Consider the following 23,338-nt stretch of genomic DNA (forward strand, 5'->3'; position numbering starts at 1 on the left):
TGATGTAACAAAAAATATAATACCGCCAATTTTATACAAAAACATGTTGCACCCTGTTTAATCTTCTCATCATGGAGGTAGCAAGGAAGGTTTCATACATCCTCTGCCATCTCTCCTACTTTGGTGTTTTGCCCAGCCAAGTGAGAGAGAACACACCCTGCTATGAATAACAAGCACCCGGCTCTTCGTGTAAGCTGATTGAGACAGAAATAGGGAGCGAAACAAGGTGAGGCAACAGGAAAACAAAATTTGGTAGGGAAACAAATTAGGTGTGCTTTATAGAGGATCATGGACAGAATGTACCACAGAGAGGAAGAGAAAGTGAGTGGGTGAGACAGAGACTACGAAATCTATGGGAGGAGACATTAAGACCAACAGAAACAAGATGATAGTGTTATAATTCACAGCGACCTTTGTCTGTTAGTGTGACATAGGAGAGAAAGATTATATCCAAGCCACCTACACACTTACCAACACAATAAACCTTATTCTGGTCAGCTTTAGAAATCTATCGACAAAACTGTCTGATGTTGGTATGTTGTAAAATATATGTGTTCCTGTAGCATGATTGGTAGAGAATCATGTGGTCATGGGTTCGAGCCCCATAACACACATACTGTACTGATAAAAACTAGGGCTCGGAAAAGATTAATCGCGATTGATCGCATACAAAATAAAAGTTATTTTTTTCATAATATATGTGTGTGTACTGTGTGTAATTATTGTGTATATTTAACCACACACACATACAGTATTGTTCAAAATAATAGCAGTACAATGTGACTAACCAGAATAATCAAGGTTTTTAGTATATTTTTTATTGCTACGTGGTAAACAAGTTACCAGTAGGTTCAGTAGATTCTCAGAAAACAAACAAGACCCAGCATTCATGATATGCACGCTCTTAAGGCTGTGCAATTGGGCAATTAGTTGAAAGGGGTGTGTTCAAAAAAATAGCAGTCTACCTTTGACTGTACAAACTCAAAACTATTTTTTACAAACTTTTTTTTTCTGGGATTTAGCAATCCTGTGAATCACTAAACTAATATTTAGTTGTATGACCACCGTTTTTAAAACTGCTTGACATCTGTGTGGCATGGAGTCAACCAACTTGTGGCACCTCTCAGCTGTTATTCCACTCCATGATTCTTTAACAACATTCCACAATTCATTCACATTTCTTGGTTTTGCTTCAGAAACAGCATTTTTGATATCACCCCACAAGTTCTCAATTGGATTAAGGTCTGGAGATTGGGCTGGCCACTCCATAACATTAATTTTGTTGGTTTGGAACCAAGACTTTGCCCGTTTACTAGTGTGTTTTGGGTCATTGTCTTGTTGAAACAACCATTTCAAGGGCATGTCCTCTTCAGCATAGGGCAGTGGTCTTCACTATTTTTTTCATGAGAGCCCCACTAATAGGTCAGGGTCAATAGAAGAGCCGCCTTTACCGCAAAGTATCAAAAGTTACATCCAGTGATAAATAGCTGGTTATCAATCTGTCAATCTGTTGCAATGCAATAAATACAAGGGCAAATCATTCTTTATCATTTACCAGTCAAATTTGTAACTGAGACAGGATGATTTCCCTTAATGACAAAAACAGGATTTTAATGCTAAGCATTCTTATAATATGCTTATGCAGTGCTCCCCAAACCACCAGGGGGCCACCTTTCTCGTAATTTCATGCGGCCCTGCACAGAACGGTTGGCGAGTGACATTTGTGCCGCGAGAGCAATTCGAAAGCATAACAAGCAGTCTGATCTCACGGTACTTTGATGTAATATGACGATCGCTCTGTACAAGCGCTGCATGCGATTGATCACTCTTATTGACGTGCATCTTGATCTAATAGGTATGTTTTCTAACAAAGTTAGTGTCCGGAGCAGAAAAGACAGTAAAAGCGCATTTCTCAATGATCATATCACTGTATTATTTACTGCCATGCGAGCCACAAATTAAAGCTTGCAGAGCAGCATGCGGTTCGCGAGCCGCGCAATGAAGAACACTGGCATAGGGCAACATGACCTCTTCAAGTATTTTAACATATGCAAACTGATCCATGATCCCTGGTATGCGATAAATAGGCCCAACACCAAAGTAGGAGAAACCTGCCCATATCATGATGCATGCTTCACTGTCTTCACTGTGTACTGTGGCTTGAATTCAGAGTTTGGGGGTCGTCTCACAAACTGCCTGTGGCCCTTGGACCCAAAAAGAACAATTTTACTCTCATCAGTCCACAAAATGTTCCTCCATTTCTTTTTAGGCCAGTTGATGTGTTCTTTGGCAAATTGTAACCTCTTCTGCACATGCCTTTTTTTTAACAGAGGGACTTTGCGGGGGATTCTTGAAAATAGATTAGCTTCACACAGACGTCTTCTAACTGTCACAGTACTTACAGGTAAATCCACACTGTCTTTGATCATCCTGGAGGTGATCATTGGCTGAGCCTTTGCCATTCTGGTTATTCTTCTATCCATTTTGATGGTTGTCTTCCGTTTTCTTCCACGTCTCTCTGGTTTTGCTCTCCATTTTAAGGCATTGGAGATCATTTTAGCTGAACAGCCTATCATTTTTTGCACCTCTTTATAGGTTTTCCCCTCTCCAATCAACTTTTTAATCAAAGTACGCTGTTCTTCTGAACAATGTCTTGAACGACCCATTTTCTCAGCTTTCAAATGCATGTTCAACAAGTGTTGGCTTCATCCTTAAATAGGGGCCAACTGATTCACACCTGTTTCTTCACAAAATTGATGACCTCAGTGATTGAATGCCACACTGCTATTTTTTTGAACACACCCCTTTCAACTATTTCAACTAATTGCCCAATTGCACAGCCCCAAGAGCGTGCATATCATGAATGCTGGGTCTCATTTGTTTTCTGAGAATCTACTGAACCTACTGGTAACTTGTTTGCCACGTAGCAATAAAAAAATATACTAAAAACCTTGATTATTCTGGTTAGTCACATTGTACTGCTATTATTTTGAACAATACTGTACATATATTCATGTCAGATTTTTTATTTTTATATATTAATTTTTTTAATTTATATATAATATAGAATATATAAAAATTTAAATAAATATATATACACAAATGTAAATGTTTCTTAAATACATACATGAATGTGTGTGTATTATATGTACATAATAATTACACACAGCACACACTCATATTTTATGTCAAAAATCACTTTTATTTTTTATTCGATTAATCTTGTCACAGCCCTAATAAAAACATGTACCGTGTTATGCATTGTAAGTGACTTTGGATAAAAGCATCTACAATGTAAAAAAACTTGTGACACTTGCATTACATGCGAACGGCTCCTACGCTAATAGGATTTTGATTCTCTCTCTCTGTCTCATCCTCGAACCCGATGACATTGAAACAAACAGACCTAGTTCTGGCTGCCGTGGAGGTCAACACACCTCTGATCTACTGGCCCCCGTTCAACGTGATGCCTAGTCGATGCCTGACCAACCGGTGGAACACATTTAATCTCCTTATTCGTTTATATACCGCTTACATCATTAATTGCGATTAATCGCATACAAATTTTTTTTTTTGCATAATTTATGGATGTAATTATTTTATTAATGTATAAATATGCATTAATGTTTGTATTTAAGAAACAATTACATGTGTATTTATTTATATTTTCATATATTAAATATAAATAAAAATATACCAAAATAACATTTTTCTTAAATTCATACATGTATGTGTGTGTTCATATATACATAATATACACACAGTACACATACACATATATTATGCAAACACAAACATCAAATCATCAAATCATTGTTGAAGTATTTTAGTAGGGGGGTGGTTAAAGCTATTTCATGCATTCTGACTTATTAACAATGTTTAAGAAAGTAGTTGGACGTGTGACGGAGTATTTCTGTACCGAATGCACTTCGAAAGTGAAAAAGTGTAGTTACTACAGTACAACAGCAGTCTTGTGCATGTTAGTGGCGAGGAAAAGTGGGATATGGAAAACATGTTTTCTGAATAAATGACACCAACCACAGCGCTCTTCCAGGATGCAACAAGAATCCCGTGGAGTGTTTGTTTGCAAGCTGTAATTTCATCCATACTTGTGTCTTATTCTGGTATGTGACAAACACTCTAGCAATACGACTTACACAATATAGCAATAATAGATAACAATCGTGATGATTTAAGCAATCTGTCTTCTTTTGTAAGCCCTTTGGCTCGTCAAAGCTTGAGTAACTTTTTGAGTAAACATTTTGAGTCTGTTTCCTTGAAAGCTCAGCGTGTGTTAACTGGCGTTCAGTCTGATACGAAAGTCATTAATATCTGAGAAGCTCTGCGAGGAGATTACTTGTACGTGAATGGGCTTTACAAGAGAGCGAGGCTGGCTGGGATTTCCAATGTGGTTACAAAACCAACCAAGCAAGCCTTAATGATGAAGTATGTAATTACTGTGGCACCAGGTGGAATAAAAAAAGTAGCTCCGCCCACAGCTATCATCCAACCCACAAACTCACAATATTGGTTAAGGAATGGGTGACAAGTAAAACTGCTCAAACTACTGTATGTTTACAGTGTTTACACTCTTAAGGAAGTCCACCAACAATATAAATAACCTACTTATTGTCTGCATATTAAACAGGAAAAGAAAAGTATTTTAACACAAAAATGACCACACCTGTATTCCTACTGCGAAACATAAAACATCACCATATCAATCGCATGACTAATATGTTATCACAAATCCAAACTTGCCATAACAGCATATTCGTTGCTACACCACCATAAAAGTTACTTAACCTAAAGGTCAAAAAGTTTAGTTGAACCTGCCACCTGCAGTACAAACTTACCTGCCTGTGCCAAGATAAACTCTTGAAAGCGCATGCCAATGTTGTTTCTGGCTGTGCAGTTGTAACGACCAAAATCTCTATCCGACATGGGAGTAACCTGGAGACAAAAGAATATATGTGTCATGCTGCATGAAACAATTTTTTTAGGATGCGTTTTACATGATTTGACACATTTTATATTATGAACTATTGTCTTTCTGTGCAGTTCTGTGCAAAAATCTTAAGGTATCCTCCATGCTACCTTTAGATTTGTTGTTTTTGCAATTGTATAGTGATCATATATAATTATTTCTCAGTCTCTTTATTAAAATACAACCAGACAATACAGAAAATGTGTATGTAGTATTAAAAACAGTATAAAATATAAGCTAAAGTGTAAAGTATTTAGGGTACCCTTCCACTTGAGCAATAACAGGCAACTGCAGGATCTCTTAAAGGTGCAGTGTGTAAATTTTAGTGGCATCTAGTGGTGAAGTTGCAAATTGCAACCAACGGCTCAGCCCACTGCCCAACCCTCGCTTTTAAAACGCATAAAAAAGCTACGATAGCCACCACCAGACAAACATTTCATCGTCAGAGACAACTTAGTAAAAAAGTTTGTCCGTTAAGGGCTTTTGTAGAAACATGGTGCCACAAAATGGCGACCTCCATGTAAGGGGACCCTCGGTGTATGTAGATAAAAAAGTCTCATTCTAAGGTTATAAAAACATAACGGTTCATTATAAAAGGTCTTTATACACCACTGATAATATAGTTTTGTATATTTGTTTGCATTTCTTTCAAGAGATCCTTCTAAAAATTACACACTGCACCTTTAAACCTAAATAAAATTAAACACTAATTTTTAATTCTAATTGGATTACTTCAGGACTTCAGTCTCAAAAAATATGTGTTTCGTGCCCAGAGAGGTCACACTAAATACTGAGTGATGCCCAAAGAAGACATTAAGTTCTGAAAATTGTTTTGTTTTCAACTTTGTGTACATATTTTGTGTATTTTCTGTTTGTATCTTAATAAAAAGAGTGAAAAATAAATATGGATGAACATTAAAACTTCGCTAAAACAACAAAACTGCAGGTGGCCTAAGACTTTAGCACAATACTGTATGTGTGCACATTATGTTCTTTTGACTCGTGCCTTAAGCGTTTCCAATGAAAATAAGTGTTATTGTGTCATCTTAATTTCCCATGAGGTCATTAAATAAAAACTACAAACAAGTAAGATTGACGTTGCGTTATTGCATTCAATATCATATCATAGTTTCATAGTTTAACTGGATGTCATTCAAGAAAGCGTTCATTTTATGTCAGATCGTTATTTGTGTGTTCACAAAAGTGGTTTGTATGATTAATTCCCATATCAAACTGAACCAGTTCTTGAGTTCAACTTAGTGACTCAGTGAAGCGGTCACAGCGGTTCTCCAATGAGAAAGATTGTCAGTGAAAAATGACTTAATTTCTGACCTAAGCTATTGTATAAGATCAAAATCTATCAAAGTTATCGCATGACACGTGAATCTATCAAAGTTATCGTACGAAGGAGTTGTATGAACGATCAACAAAGCTTATACTGCACAAGCCATATGGACTACATTCATAATGCTTATGCATTCTTGAAATCTCCAGACTCTGTTCACTATAATTGCATGAAGTTAATACATGTGTGGAACAATATTAGGGGGAGTAAATGATGACTGCGTGTTCATTTTTGGGTAAATTATTAATTTATGTGTAGTGGCGGCTGGTGACTTCTTTTTTCGAGGGCGAAGTTCGTCACAATATGTATGTAGCCCGTCGTGTGTGGTTCGTAATTTCATAATATGTGTTTGGCACGTCGAGTCAATCTATGTGCATCACGTGTCATGTCTGCATGTCTGAAGGGTTTATGATAAAAGAGACACTCGCATTTGCCAGATACTTGCATAATCTCATGTGTAATCAGAGTTTAGTTTTAAGGGAGTGTCTTGCGTGTATTTTGTGAACGTGAGCGTCTCTTTTATTACAAATGGTTTTGACGCGTGTGCAGCAGGCACTTATTTTGACAAAACACGTGATGCCCATGGTTTACATGACGCAACAAACACATATTTTGAAAACACATATGACACTCCGAACACTTACTTTGAATTTGCGCCCATCGGATGAACAGTCATGAGCCGCCACTGAGTGGCACCATGCTCTGTCTTTATCAATTTTGGTCTTATTGGTTAAACACTGTATACTGGGTACCTCAAGAAGTGACCTGCCGGGGGCGCTGTATACGCGCATGTTTCCTGCGCCCTCACTGGGTATGGTCAGCTTGTCCCGTCTCCACAGCATGGTGGCCGGAGGGTTGGACATTACATCACAGCTTATGTTGACCGGGTTTCCCTCCCACGAGAAAAATATAGTGTGGTTGGTCTGGAACTTTGGTGCATCTGTGAGAGAACGGTACAGAAATACTCAATAACGGCACATAGAGCTTTGCTAACAGTCATCCATCAAAACCTCATTCAAGATTAGCTGCCCGAAACCTAAATTAAATTCTAGTGTGCACGCACACTCACGCTAACCAAGGACTTCATCACACAAGCGTGCTCGCACCTGGGGAAAATGGGCTCCAAATCAAACAGAATCTAAGGCACGGCCACTTATTGCAGGTTGGCTTAAATATTTCAAAACAACCTGCGCAAACCACAGCCCATGTTCTCCCACTGCATACTCAGTGGGCGGTAGATGATTTCATTTGGCAGTATGTAAGAAAAACGCAATAAGGGAGTCACAGAGTGTGAGAGTGAGAGCGGTATGGGGAAATGCTGCATTATATGCGATTTCTCAGTCTTACACCCACACATACAATGACAGACCAGCATACAGACAATCACACCATTTTTTTCCATTAAAGAGATTGATGCACCCATAGTGTCAGATTGGTGACGGATGGAGACTGGATGAACGGGTATATTAGCAAACCTGCTAGATGGTCCGTTCCAGTGCACCATATAATGAGGTACTTTATATATATATATCTGTATATACAGTATCTACTACAGTGCGCCATTTGTTCAAATCCAATCCCATGCCAAACCAATATTGGATATCCTTAAATGCTGATAATGTGATCTGATGGTGCTTTTTAGATGAGTTTTGTGATATGACAGCAAATAAAACTTCACAGATCACATATGGTAATGAAGTGAGGATTGCTTCGATTATGTAAAGGGGTCTCAAACTGAAATTGGCTTGGGGACATTTCTGAGATTGACATTTTATCAGGGGCCGCAGAGCAATTTAACATAAAAAAATCGTGATAAATTGTATACAAAATAAAAGTGTTTGCAAAATATATTTGTGTGTTTATTGTGTGTGATTATTATGTATACATAAATACACACATACATGTATAGATTTAAGAAAGTATTTATTTTTTAATATCTATGTATATAATATAAAATATGTAAACATCTATCTATCTATCTATCTATATATATATATATATATATATATATATATATATATATATATATATATATATATATATATATAGATAGATAGATAGATAGATAGATAGATATAGATATAGATAGATAGATAGATAGATAGATAGATAGATAGATAGATAGATAGATAGATAGATAGATAGATAGATAGATAGATAGATAGATAGATAGATAGATAGATAGATAGATAGATAGATAGCCATATATTATTTTAAACCTTTTTTACCTGATCTTAAATAACTTTATTTTAAAACATTGCACTAAACTAACAAGTTCAATTCTGGAATACATTGATTAACTATTATACATGTTTTGCAACCAGGCAGTGTCAAGGTCAAGATCAGGGTCAAGGTGAACTTGGTTTTGATTTTTTTAAGTCACAGACTTGACTTGGTTATGTTCCACTTCTGTAAAAAATGTATATTAGGCTACTGATCTGTAACTGCATAGCAAGCAACATAATGATATACATACTTCATACAATAGCTACTTATATTGAGACAAGTGAGCTGCATACTTTTATCTTTTCCACATTTCTCCTCATCTTACCTCTTTTCCTAACCTGGGCACCTGATGGCTCTTATTCTTATTCGTAGTTCAATATGTGTTGTGTTGCATTACATCTTCACCTCTCTCACCCTATATGAGGTGTCTCCAATGAAACTGTGACTTGGCATGAACTAACCCCGCTGCAGCTCTTTGAGTGACAGCTGAGTAACCCCTAGAGCGTAACAGATCTCCTCTGGATGAACACTGCCTAGTCCTGACCAGATTACCTGATCGCATGGAGACAATGATATGATTGACGTGAGGTGCAGATGATCAATTAAAATCGATCATGCATTTTGCCATCCTTGCCGTCATGGAGAGCGCAGCTCATGGTTGCGTAGCAATGGAAGACGCGCAACCTCCTGAGCGCTTGGGAAAGAAGTACTTTGACTCACGTTTAACTCACATTTTTACACACCCTTAAACGTTAACATCAATAATCAAACAAATATGAAACGGAGTAAATAAAAATCTTTCTGCGGGCCGGATTATGTTATATTTTTGACAGCCCATGAGGGCCATAGAGAGGGGGAGGACGGGTCGCAAATGGCCGCGGGCCGGGAGTTTGAGACCACTGATGTAAACTATTTACTTTATCTTAATTTAAGATTTTTTTTTTAATTTGTACTGGAAAACAACAGCAAATACTAAGCAGTGTATTATAAACATATAATAGTAGCTGACCAAATTAGGCAGTTGCCAACATAGGTGCATGACATGAATTACTGGTTGCTGAAACCACACCCCCTAGCTCATCTCTAGTGACAGTAGTGGCTGTTCATCACGCCCTTAATTATGCAGAACTTTAAGGCTTAATATCATTTAAACGAATGAGTTACAAAAAAATTCACCCCCTCACAGTTGTCATGAAGGGTAAAATTAGCTGTACAGACCCAAAACTATTTTTGTACCAGGCTGTAAACATATTATTTTCTGCTCTAAAAATGGCCATTTTAACATGGAGGTCTATGGGAATTGACTCCCTTTTGGAGCCAGCCTCTAGGGCCCAGTTGATGAATTGCAGATTAAATCACTTCCGTATTGACTTCATCAGAGAGTTCGGAAGATTGTCCCTCGTGTGTCACACATTAGTAATTTTGCATATTGTATGGCTAGCATATAAATTTAATAGCTTGTTTGATTTGACCGATTTTTTTCTTTCCTTTCATATGATAAACAATATTGGAACTGTGCTTGGTACTTGGAACCTGGTGGCAGAGGCACTTACACTCAATATCCAGGAACATGCTCTTCTGATGCCCACCGATCCTGCTGAGAGCCTCACAGTCAAAACGTCCCCAGTCGGACAGTCTGACCCCCACAATAGTCAGCATGGATTCACCATAACGCCCACGTACCTCCACACGGCCGTCTGGACTCTGAAAAACATCGCCACATGCATTTATTTCAACAGCATATAAACTTTATCTTAAGACTTGATATTAGTCACATAATTACCTATGAAGTCATTTGACCTATACAGTAGCAGGAAATAACTCATTAAAACAAAAGAGATTTTTTTAGGATTAAAAGAAGGGAAGGCTGCACAAACGGGTTTCGGCTCCTAACACACCTTAAGATCAAATTATATGCGTTTGATGTGACATAACACATAAAGAGCCATATCTACTGTAACTTCCTGCACACCTAGCGAAACTACTTCATGTTTTGGAGCCATAGTTAAAGGCGGGGTGCATGATCTCTAAAAGCCAATGTTGACATTTGAAATCACCTAAATAAACACGCCCCTACCCCAATAGAATCTGGACCTTCTTTTGATAGACACATACGCAACTCAGGCAACGTTGTTGGTTAGTAGACACGCCCCTTACTGCTGATTGGCTACAAGTGTGTTTTGGTACTCTGCCCGACCCCTTTTCCAAAGTGTTTTTCAAAAATCATGCACCCCACCATTAAAATGTGTTAACCTTATATGAAACAACTGAAATTCCACAAGGGGGCATATTTGTTCTTTAGACGTTGCACAATAAACGTGACACCCGAATATTTCATTATAAATCGTGAATGAAAAGTGAGAGTCGAACGAATGTCTGTTAGTGAACTAATTGTATACAGTATTTATTTCGTAATTCGGTCATAAACGTCAAGATTGTGAGGCGAACAAATAGTTTTGGATTAAAAGGCTTGGATATTCCATTTCCTTGGACTTTTGGGGATTCATTAACAATTTCACCGAAGCGGATAAAGGGAAGATTTTGAAGGTAAGTAAATAACCTAAATCGGCGCCACCCAGTTCAGGTAACTAACAACTAGATAACAGTTTTATGACTGCTATAAATCAAATTACGCTTTGTGTGTGCGCTTAATGGAATCCTGAGAGTCTAAGCTTTCAAATGTGCCGCTTGACTGTATTTTTTGAAGATTTAATGGTTCAAAGTTACAATAAGGCTTATGGAGCCTCGCGTACAGGGAAGGGGGTGTACTGTGTACGGCACAGTGATCCTTATCAGGTTAAAACAGATACTGGCCGTTTACATCCATGACTCAGAAAGCAGAATGACTCATACATCAGATTTTAAAGTAGGCACTCTCTTCGTTTCATAATGTGTTTTTTGAACCATCGGCAAAACAAATGTGAATCCCAAGAGGTCGTCTCATACCCGTCCCTGATAGGATGGAAAGTCCAAAAAGGGATCTCAGGCTGTTTAACCATCTTAAAGGCAAACAAGTCCAGCAGACATAACACGCATCCCTGTTTCAGCAGCACGAAACATCGCTCAGATGTAAATCGACCCTCTTTCCTGCTGCCCTCTGAAGCGTACGCTGCATAATGAACAGCAGAGAGATGTGTGCCGCTGTAACTTTTGATTAGCGAAAGATGAGCAGTAGTGTGGTTAACAAGAAGCACTGCATGATGACAGTTTTGAGGGTTGTCTTCCTGTCTCAACACCATCCGAACTGACCAAAATTCAGCTCAGCTAGCCGCTAATCTCCAAGCTCACGCTGGCACTTGGATCACAGTAGCCAGAAATGTTTTTAGCCGCTCCTTGCTTGCCGGAAAATCCAGGTCATAACAGTTTAAAGCGGTCAAGCTGGTTTTGAGAAACATGTTTTGTGCATAGCTGTTTAATTTCTGCATATAAATGCCTCCAAAGTGAGACATTGTGGCAGCCTGTCATTTGGCCCCCACTGAACTGGTTTTATGCATTGAATTGATGCCCATTACTTTAACCGCTGTGAGTAAAAGGAAAGAGAGGGTAGAGGCTCCTAAATCAATTGTTTGGCACCTTTTAAATTCACAGCACAGGTCCTGTCGCTCCTCCTTGTAATCGTAGCCGACTAACTCTCCCCGAGCTCACCTCCATATTCCCACACCTCTGAAAGAGCAGCTTAAATCAAACTCATTTTGTTCATATTGAGTGGCGGCGAGCATCGCTGCTCTACAGCACCTCTTTGTATGAATCCTTTTTCATTTCCAAGCCACGCAAGCTATTCTAATCGCTACCCGAGCAGCCCTCGCTAGATTAACTGTGATGGGGAGTCTTTTCACAGTTTCTCCCTGGAGCAGAGCTCCGTTTGCCTCTATTGTTGACGCCAACAACCCTCCTTTCACGGCATTCTAATGATCTTTGACAGCTTCTGTTCCCATCATCTTTCCCGCCTGCTCTCTGCAATCGCATTTGCAGTTCGGCGGGCCGCATTCGCATTCAGCGCAGGCCGGTAGGAACTGCGGCATTATTGGAGCACAGAAAACCTTCTTCAGCCCACAACTGGTATACAGATTGAGCGTGCCTCGGGGCTGTGTCTCCGCATGGTAGTTTATTATATCCTATAATGTCCAGGACTGTTACTGTGGGCATGAGCAAAAACCAAACGTCACCACTATCCGGCAGTTAATGTGCCGATAAGATGTCACATTGTTTACTGACTTAGAGGAAATGGGGTTTGAAAGTAACCACACATGCCCATGAAAATTTGCATGTGCGATGGAAAAAAAGCACTGAAACGAATAATTTTCATAACGTGCACTTCCTGTAGTCGAAAGCTCTGCATTTTACATCCGACGTGAACGGACCTGCTCTGACAATTTTCTTCATTGCTAAATGTACAGAACTGTGAGCCTGCAATCTGAATTGAACGTGATAAGAGAGGAAAACTGCTCTGCAGAAAGATAATAAAATGAAAAAAGAAATAGACGAGGCATTCCAATCTTTTCCACGTAATTTACATTGCACAGCCCATGCTGGTTGCACACAACAACAGAGCTGTCTGATGCGCAAATGAATTTTTCTTATAAGCCAGTCAAAACGACTGACAAACTCATCAGTTTAATAAAGTGGTTGATTCAGTCCCGTTCCCTTCCTAAATACAAATAAAAACATCTCATTTACTCACTCTCGTCACTCCAAACTAGATTGTTTCCTGTGACACATAATAGTATAAATCTTGGTAACTTTCACAGTGGCAGCAAATGATGATAGAATTTTCATTTTAGTGGATCTACTTTACAAATGGAATTATAATTTTTTTATTAATCTTTTCATGTACGGTACCTTATCTCGATCTGAAAAACTGTGCCCGTCACTCGCTCTCCTCCAGGAGATTTCAGGCAAAGGTTCACCTTCAGCCTTGCAGGAGATCATGGCAGCGCTGCCCTCCACAGCCGTCACGTTCCTTAGCTTAGTAATGTGAGGCTGGACTGAAAGAGAGGACAGCAGAGTAATAAGACAATGCCAAAGGAAAAAGGACAAGAACTTAAATTTGGTCATCTAAAATCATATCTGAAACTATTTTACTTTATATTATTGTTTCCCTATTCTTAGAGCAGTGGTTCTTAAACTTTTCGGTGTGCGGCCCCCCTTGTGTATGGTGCATCCTTTTGCGGAGACTGTCCTCCAAAAATAACGACCTCATAGGTTGTTTGTGCAAGCACCTATGAGGTAAAGTGACAGATACAACCTTTGGTAACGTTTTAAGGTTTTTGCCTTTACATCAGATTAGTCACATTCAGAGGTGGAAAGTAACGGATTACATTTACTCACGTTACTGTAATTGAGTAGTTTTTTTGTGTACTTTTACTTTTTTGAGTAGTTTTTAAAATCTGTACTTTTACTTTTACTTAAGCATGTTTTGTTTAAAGTATTGTACTTCACTACATTTTAAATCATATGCGTTACTGAGTAAAAAAAAATAAAAAAAAAAAACATCGCATCAAGGGTCTCTAAAGTCTGCAGTATATGATATCATTAAAGTGTGGACTCTGAGGAGGACCACAAGTCCGAAGTGTGCCATTTGGGACAGGGCCTCAGTCTATGTCCGGATCTGATATTTGCAGCGGATAGTCATCACTTTTGCATCTTTTCTTCAAATAAATCGATCGTTTGACCTCAGTACGCTTGGAATATTTTAAGTACATTTTTAAAAAGTGACTGTTTTGTATGCTGTGATTATATTATATAATAAATAAGTAGATTTAGGGCAAAAATTATTTGCCCTAAATGCCTGAATAATTTAATGTGTAATAAAATAAAATGAATCCTGGCGGTTTAAATTGAATATATTATCCCAGTACATGTCATTATAGCAAAATTACTGTATACCCCAAAATATAATTTTATACCCTAATATATTAAGTTTCACCTGCTGCTGGTAGAGGCACTAATTTAGTAAATGAATCTACAGTATTGGTCGTATTTGGTGCAATGGGCAAACGACCAAAGCCATCGTATGGGTTGGAGAATTTTGCGACATTTAATAACATAAAAAAACTCAAACTTAGAATTTTAACTAAACAAAAGATAAAAATGTACAATGTGGTGCTGTTGGTTAGTAGGCTTATTTTTCTGAGGTTTACTTATTTTATTTTATAAAATGTCTTGTGTCCCCCAAGGGAGCCATGCGCCCAAGTTTGAGAACCACTGGCTTAGAGGTTCATTTATTCAACATGATCTCATTAGAAACAGCTCACAAACGTTTTATATATGATAAAGTGTTTTTAATACAGTCATAAGGTTGGTATCGTTGGTGTTATTGTCTTTCCAGACATACAACAATGCACCAACAAAATGCATTTGAGAATATAGAATTTTTTTTTTTTTTTTTAAGTAAAAGTTTTTTTGCCTCCAGACACTCGTTGACTTTAAGAATATGATATTCTGCTCAAAAAACACACAGACATTTCCAGAATACATACTGCACATAGGGAAATATTCAGGAAATATCCAGCTGAACTTTGTGTCAACAACATCATTCCAACCTGACAATCAAAAATACTTCATGGGCACCCAGCTGTACGGAAAACAACCTCGAATTGCATAAAGGATGAGACTTTGCCGTCTTTCTGGGGTTCGAAAACTAAACCGTACATTGACAAACGCTATGCCAAATCTAACAGGGTCCCACTGGTAAATTAATATTAGTAAACTGCAGGGGTTTTGCGGCATAAAGAATACTTAAGATTCCCATCATAAATCTGTGATGAGGCTTGTGTTGTGTGGCAGTGCTCATTAAGGCGGTAACTGATGTAAAACAACAGCACCCTGCAGGGGAAGAGTTGACACCAATACTGATTTTAACCTGATAAATATACATTAGAAAACGCTGTCCCACAGGCTGCACAATAATAGCAGATACATAAAAGTGTTAAAGCAGTGTTATCAGTGTAATGTCTTTCTCTTGCTGTGCTGACAGTAGGCTACGCTGGGGAATGATTGAACAAAGAATGCATTTAGAAATGGGAACGATCCTATTAGCACACTGCTAAGTTTGTATTCGGATGAACTTTGAGAGGTAATTTGCATGAAACAAATATTTAATTTACACTTTTTAAAACACCATGAAATCACTTGACGGGCACAGTTTTTGTTTCTGTATTAAGCACTATTTGGATAGGATTAATTTTGGAGATTTTTATATTGGGTGGATCTTTAATATTAATAGCCAATTTGCACTGGGTAAGAAATTTCAGGAAAACACTGTCATGCGTATTACACATATAACCTGCTAGTTTACTGCTTTGATAAACCCACAGACATACTAGAAGACAGCAACCAGCTTTGAGAAAAAGCGTGACAATATAATCCGGCTCTCGAACTTTGAGATGCTGCTCAATAAAGCCAAAAACCATTTTTATGAGTGCACAGAAAATGCGGGCGTAATGCGTCTCACTGAGTGAAAACCGCTAGCGGCTCTGCCTCTGTTTGCTGTCAAAGGTCGTAAAGGAAAGTTACAACTCTGATTCTAAACACGCTTTGCAAAACAAAACTCCTATCCAATAACAGGGGCTCATTTAAATGAGCTCTTTGAAGAATACCCTTTGCTTGCACATGGAAAGGATTCTGATGACTACAGAATAAATCTCCATATATTTACATGAGCAGACAAGGCGCTATCTGAATAATCGGTGAAAATGTTGGCGGCTTCATGAAAATCGAAATCAAAATTCCTCGCCATGAAAGACGCGTGACCCATTCTCGTGTAATTTAAGGGGTCTGTTTATAGAAGGAAAGGAGGTCATGTGGCCAAACGGGAAAATGAAAGTCAAGGGATGTGTCAATCAAATTGTGTTGCACTATTCACTGTGTTAAAGATAAGACCCAATGATTTTATTTATTCATCTGGTAAGGTATTGTATTAGCGCATGAAGGTTGTGGGTTCGATTCACAAGGAACACATATACTGCTAAAATGTACAGTATAGATGGACTGTCAGTCACTTACAAGTACAAAAACAGTACACTATATGCATCATACGCAAAAATTGGTGCTAAATAGCTCGTAATCATAGGGGAACCGTTTTTAGTGCTAAATAGCAGCTATAAAGCACCATCCGGGGGAATATAGCACCACTATAGCACCAGATATGGTTCTATGTAGCACAAAATGGTTCTACACAGCTACATAGGTGCTGGCACTTAAAATGGTTCCTCTATGATTACGAGCCAGTGAACCACTTTTAGTGCTATTTAGCACAGTTTGGTTTTAGAGTGTACAGGTTTGAAGGGTAAATGATCAATGTATATATATAAGAATGATGATAAGAATAATCCAAAATAATCGAAGTATGCTCATCAGCGCCCCCTTTGTACCCTTGATTTGGTCTTCGGCGAAGCCTGTACTTCTGCAGGCTTCACGCACTTTACCAACCCAGAAGTCCTTGCGAAAATACAATCAAACGAATCAGATGATGTATGGGAGGAGTTCACACTAATGGACAACTTCTCTTCGTAATGTCCCAAATGGCACACTCCAGACTTATGGACTTCCACAGAATACACACTTTGATTACATCATGTAGTGCGGACCTTGACGCGAGTCCACGAGGGCGCACTGGAGTCGTATTTTGGGAACGACTTGAGCGCCATGCCGGAAATAGGAAGAGAAGTTGCACATCAATGTGAAATCCTCCTTTCCGTCGTCTAATTGGTCGGATTGCTCTTTCGCAACGACTTCTGTGTTGGTAAAGTACCCGAAGTCTGCTGCAGTGAGGGCTTTGCCAAAGACCGCATCAAGGGTGCAAAGAGGATGCTGATTAACACACTTCAGAGTGTAAAATGACAGATGGGACACCCTACTGACTCGTAGGCTAAGCAAGCATGTGCGATTTAAGGCCACGAGACCAAAAGTCCACATGAAGTGCGCCATTTGGGACAGGGCCTAAGTCCCAAAATACTACGGTGCGCCCTTGTGGACTCGTGTCAAGGGTCCCTAAGATCTGCAGTCAAGATGACATTAAAGTGTGGACTCTGAGGAAGTCCACAAGTCCGGATTGTGCCATTTGGGACAGGACCTATGTGGGTTCTCTGGGTTAAACAGGAGCTATACAGGAGCATTGCTTAATGTGTCCTAGGAGCCACATATGCTAATCTGAACTTGATACTATTATACAGTATTTTAAGTTTAACACTATGGATGGACAGTATTAATTTGACTGTCTTTTTCCTCACATAACGTCTCTTATTTGTTCCGATTAATAAATAGCCACCTACATACATGTAAAGCAGATTAGACAGCCACCCATATCTTTACAAAATCTCAAAACTAATTTGACAGAACCGTAAACAATTATTTTGACAGGTGACACACTCCTTCGCAACGAATAAAAGCTTCTCACCAAAAACTTTGAGGAACAGTTCGTGCTCAACTTCTCCTGCCTTATTAGAGGCTTTGCAGGTGTAGGAGCCCCCGTCGTCCTGTTGAATGTTTCGAACGGTGAGCGTCGTACCCCGAGCTCTCATTACGTACCGCTCCGATTCCTCCAGCTCCACTCCCTTCCTGACAGACCACACATGCACAACACACATCAACTCAACAAAGTGTATGTGCTACTATCCAATCAAAAATAACATAATGCAAATTCAGGATGCAAAGACATGCTAGAGAAAACCTCTTTTTATCATAAAATGTAATTCAACATTTCAGAACAGGCAATGCTATGGCAAAGGTAGCCAGTGTAGGTGGAAACAGAATAATGAAATATTTTTGGAGAAGAAGATTACAGCGGCGCTTCGGAATGTCATAATATTGGAAGAACGGGAAAGAGCGGAAATGAAATCTATTTAAAGTGGAGAGACCTGTGTGGATACAGGAAATGGAGAGAAAGGAATCAAATCTTAGATAGTCAACGGCGAGAAATCTCAGCTAGTCAACGGAGAGAAAACAGACGGATGTTCCATTCTGGTAGCTACTTCCAACAAAATAGTTGCAATTGAACAGATGCTTCATCAGCCAGAGGACATTACATCACACTAATTGTATTGACACTAATTGTAGACAAGTTTAGCTGGTGCAACCAAGTGCATTACTCAAGGGCACAACAGTACAGTGCAGGTTTGTGACATCAGTAACTTTCCATCTATCTATCTATCTATCTATCTATCTATCTATCTATCTATCTATCTATCTATCTATCTATCTATCTATCTATCTATCTATCTATCTATCTATCTATCTATCTATCTATCTATCTATCTATCTATCTATCTATCTATCTATCTATCTATCTATCTATCTATCTATCTATCTATCTATCTATCTATCGTACACTGTAAGAAAAAATGATCACTAGCTGTCCGTGGAGCATCCTTTTGAAAAGCACGCCTTTGTACATACTGTAAATTAGTACCCCAAAGGTACATATTGGTACCAAATATATGCACCTAAAGGGTACATAATAGGACTGGTACTGCCCCAGGGACAGCTAGGGAACATTTTTAACCAAGCTAGCTACCCATCCACCCACCTGCCTATCTTTTTATCTCTCTGTCTGTTTCCACATTTACCTCCTCCCCGATCTTTTCTGGCACCAGCAATCACGCAAACAAAATTAGATTAAACTATCAGGTTTTAGCAGGCGTAATGTAATTGTTGGTGCTATTGTCATGTGCCGACGTATCAGTGAGTGGTTTGGTTATGCACATTCATTAAAGGTCAACGTGTGAGAATGCACGGCAGGGATCGCTTTCATCCCGTTCATTCTCATCCGAGCCGCTGGTAATTACAGTGAATGAGAGTCTGTAATCAACACATTGGGCTGCTGTCACTCAAAGCCTGCAAAGTACCGGCGCAATGAACAGCTCTGTTCGCTGTCATCAAAGTCTTTTTTTGGCTGAACGACCCTTCTTCGCCTTTTCTCGCTTCAACAGTTACAATGTGACACCTTAACTTCTCGAAATTCTTGTTTACTGAGGAAAAAACATCTGTTTTTGTTTACATAACATTTCAGTTTTTTATCTTTGCTTGGTTAACGAGAAGAGCAGATGGTCTGGGCAAACGCATTTACATTTGTATATGTTATACTGTATATAAGTATATTACAGAAAAAGAGGAGGAGTCATTATACTCATGCAGTCATTGTACTCAATAACATGAAGGTATTGTACTTGGTGGTTCATTGGTGGTTAATTTATCTGAGGACTGTCTTCACATTAAATTTAATATAGTTTTAGAACCAAGTGAACATAGCTGAGTACCAAATTACGATGGGTAGTGATTATCAAAACGAACAAAAAAGTTAATCTTCCTGTCTAATGCTGGGTTCACACCAGCCGCGGTAGAGGCGTCAAGCGTGAGTGATTTCAATGTTAAGTCAATGTGAAGACGAGTTGACGCGCATCTGGAGGTCTCGCGGCGTGAATGAGGCGTTTAGACGCGATTCCGCCTGATTCGTGCGTCTTGTTTTTACTTTGTCTGATAACGCGCCACGTTAACCAATTAGGAGCTTGCTCTATTGGTGACATGATTACAGGAAGTGAGCGGAGTTGCAGAAGCCCCTCCCATGATGCGAATTTCCACTGGAATGTCTCTATGACTAGAATTTAACGTCCGAATGATAGAGTAAACTCAAAATGCGGCAAACTAGACACGTAGACGCGAATTTGACGCCTCAAACGGTATATTATGTATGTCCGCGTATGCGCACTGTCCGCAAGACGTCATTTTCATCATCAGGAGGATCCCCGGTCGTCTGCGCAGACCGACTGCGCGGACAGTGTGCGTATAGTCCGCGTATAGTCCGCGTACAACAGCGCATGCGCGTGAAAATATTTAGACAGGACACTCCACTACAAACAATTATACAAAGGAAATAGACAGCATTTGCGTGCACACTATCGTTTTTCTTCTTCCATTTTTACTTCTTCCAAGAACAGAAAGCTCTGGAGCATGCTCGTTACCATAATGTTTGATTCCTGTTCTTTGTTGTCTTGTTGTTTGTTCTAAACTGTGTTTGCAATGGTGGATCGGTTACTTTTCTTTACCTATCCTAATGTTTTAACTCTTTCACCGCCATTGACGAGATATCTCGTCAATTAAGAGAAAACGCATCCCCGCCAATGACGAGATTTTCCGTCTTTCTGCAATACCGCTATTATCCACAAGGTGGTGCCCTTCCGCAACTTTTTAAAACCGGAAGTATTGCCCTAGGGCAAGCTGCTGCATGTCCGTGTTGTTTTAAAGATTACTCTGAATGGGATCTCTATGAAAAGTCCGTCACAAAAATGGAATTATCTCTGCTTTTTGCTCAAAATGTGGTGTTTTTGCAGAAACCTACCCATATTCAAAAGCTGATTGCAAAAGAACCACTTAAGGTAGGATGAAACGTTTTTTTTTTGTTTGAAAGCAGAGGGTCTGTTCTTTCATTTGGTATATTATATGTTTATATATTTAAAGAAGAACATTTTCTGGAAGGCATTAAACTTTGGTGAAAATCATGAAAAACGCAGGCGCTGGCTGGCAACTTTTTAAAAAAACGCTGGCGGTCAAAGAGTTAATATACTGTAAATGTCGGCAAATCAGTGGTGCCCTGACAGCCTGGTAGAGTAATAATTTGAATAAGAAATGATTTGTATTGCGTATCGTGTCGAACGCGGGGAGTATACTTGGAAAGCTGCACGAGCCGGATGCAGAAAAAAGGTATACCCCTGCCTTAAGGGATAGTGGTAGTCGGTTGGGGGATTACGGATGAAAATTAGCCCTCGGCTGAATCCGGTACAATACATGAAATGAAAATTTTATGTTAAAAATTGTGCATGGTCCCATTATAAATAAATGAATGAATGAATGAATGTTTGTCATACCTGTGCCAGGTGACATCAGGTTCAGGTGAGCCATACGCACGGCAGGTAAAGGTGACGGATTCTCCATAGTCTGCAGTGGCATTGAAGGACTGCTGTGGTACAGTGACAACTGGTGGAACTGTATGAGAGATAAACAAGACCTGTGAATTATGCAAATACTCATTACACTTTTGAGAGGAAGGGGGATAAACAAATTCCCAACAAATTCTCATACTGTACAAAATTATTTTTTATTAATTCGCAAGCTGTCAACATGTTCTCATGTACGCATCTCAGGGAATGATGGGTGTTGATGGCTGTGTCAGGTGGCACAATGTAAAGTAATGCATGGATACTATTTTCTGGACCGTGTTTTCAAGATTTAGAGGTTTATCTCTCTAATAAGTTTAGTCATATAAAAAAAAGTTTTCAATTTTTATAATGTACACACTTCATCTAATTCCTATTTTCACACAACAAGGCCACAGCTGTTGAACACTAACCCATCATTTAGTCGTGTCTTTAGCTACAGATCACCAACAATGTTTTTTTCTACACAAATGAATGAATGCATCAGCTGCCCACAAAATCAATATATCCTGAGCAGTTCACTTAATTATATAACGAAAGGTCAATGAAGAAAAACGCTAGGGTCAAACAACAGGTGGCCTCAGACAAACATGCAGTAACAATTTCATAAAAAAAACATTGATTTTCACAGCATCGAGTTTATATTCATGAAGTAAATAGGCTTATCTTTGCTGAAATTGCGGATGCTGAAAGTATATGTGCGTGCCTATAAAAGTTCTTTATGTGCACACCAATGTCAAGTTACTTCCTTTAGCGCAGTCAGCTATATTGGTATGTGCAATGATTTGAGTGGGATTTTTATATTTCCCATCTCCTCAGAGAACTATAAGGTGATAAAGTAATTTCAGACTGAACCTAACCCAATTTTGACTCATTCAGAAATTACTCTGCCATGCCCTTCCGAATGAAGCAATTCACCTGGGAGGGAACAGCTTTCAAATAGTTTCAATAATAGGCAGCAATGTTCTTCTGCAAACGTCCTACACAGCTTGTTAAATACAGTGTTTTTCTTCTCTTAATCCAAATTTCGGTTTTCAAGGATGGATGAAGCCTTTCTGTCTGAAACAGGCATCATTTAATATTATGACTGCTTTAAAGACATTACACAATTTAATGGAGTGTGCGCTGGGGTAAAAGATTAGATTAGATTAAATGGATGTTTTATTCATGGTCACTTTTAGCCTGACTTAGCAGTATAGTAACAAATAACACATCCCTTACATCCTCTATTAACCATCATAAATACACTAATTCACAAATTCACTATTTGCTTTAGTCATCGCACATTATGGGTCATTCATTAGGTAAACTCAAATTGCTGACAGCCGGGACCAAATTAATCTCATCATTTTTTTGCCATTTATCTTTAATGCATCATTCGCTACATACCTGCGACAAAATGACACACATTACCTGCGATGGCACTTAGGTACGGATAAAGTGTTTTGTTGATGAATTTATGGCTGTGGAAGTCCTAATGGAAATCACGGTCAGTCACCTTCTTAAACTCAATTGGTGCTAAAAATGCCAAGGTCATGTATGATTTCTCAGTGGACACACAAATTCATAAAAGCATTGTAGAATGCTTTGGATAAAAGCATTAGCTAATGCACAAATGTAAAGGGTTAAACAGCTGAAACCTCTGGAAACATCCTACAATTAAACATAATGTAATGCAATAATGTGTTTTTATGTTTGTCACAAACGAACATTTCCAAATATATATACTTTTAACATGCCGTACCTTCATATTTTTACTAGAATGCAGGTATTACTCACAAACACACACACATATCACTAAGCTGTCATGCACCGAAATGGTTTCAACAAGATTATCATTGACTTTCTCGC

The 23,338-nt window shown here is 38.8% G+C and overlaps 1 protein-coding gene across 4 annotated transcripts in view; it reads right to left on the reverse strand.

Annotated features, from left to right (window-relative positions):
• Positions 1-23,338, reverse strand: part of ncam2 (neural cell adhesion molecule 2) — a 269,337-nt gene that overhangs the window by 41,052 nt on the left and 204,947 nt on the right. For all 4 annotated transcript variants that reach the window (XM_055214609.2, XM_055214608.2, XM_055214610.2 and 1 more), the window contains exons 6-11: positions 21,419-21,536; positions 17,956-18,116; positions 13,398-13,543; positions 10,112-10,262; positions 7,085-7,272; positions 4,857-4,953 (exon numbers count right to left, since the gene is read on the reverse strand). In XM_055214609.2, the coding sequence (XP_055070584.1) occupies positions 4,857-4,953; positions 7,085-7,272; positions 10,112-10,262; positions 13,398-13,543; positions 17,956-18,116; positions 21,419-21,536 (861 nt within the window). The remainder of the gene's footprint in view (positions 1-4,856; positions 4,954-7,084; positions 7,273-10,111; positions 10,263-13,397; positions 13,544-17,955; positions 18,117-21,418; positions 21,537-23,338) is intronic.

Source organism: Misgurnus anguillicaudatus, chromosome 17 (assembly GCF_027580225.2).
Source record: "Misgurnus anguillicaudatus chromosome 17, ASM2758022v2, whole genome shotgun sequence".
Lineage (NCBI taxonomy): Eukaryota > Metazoa > Chordata > Actinopteri > Cypriniformes > Cobitidae > Misgurnus > Misgurnus anguillicaudatus.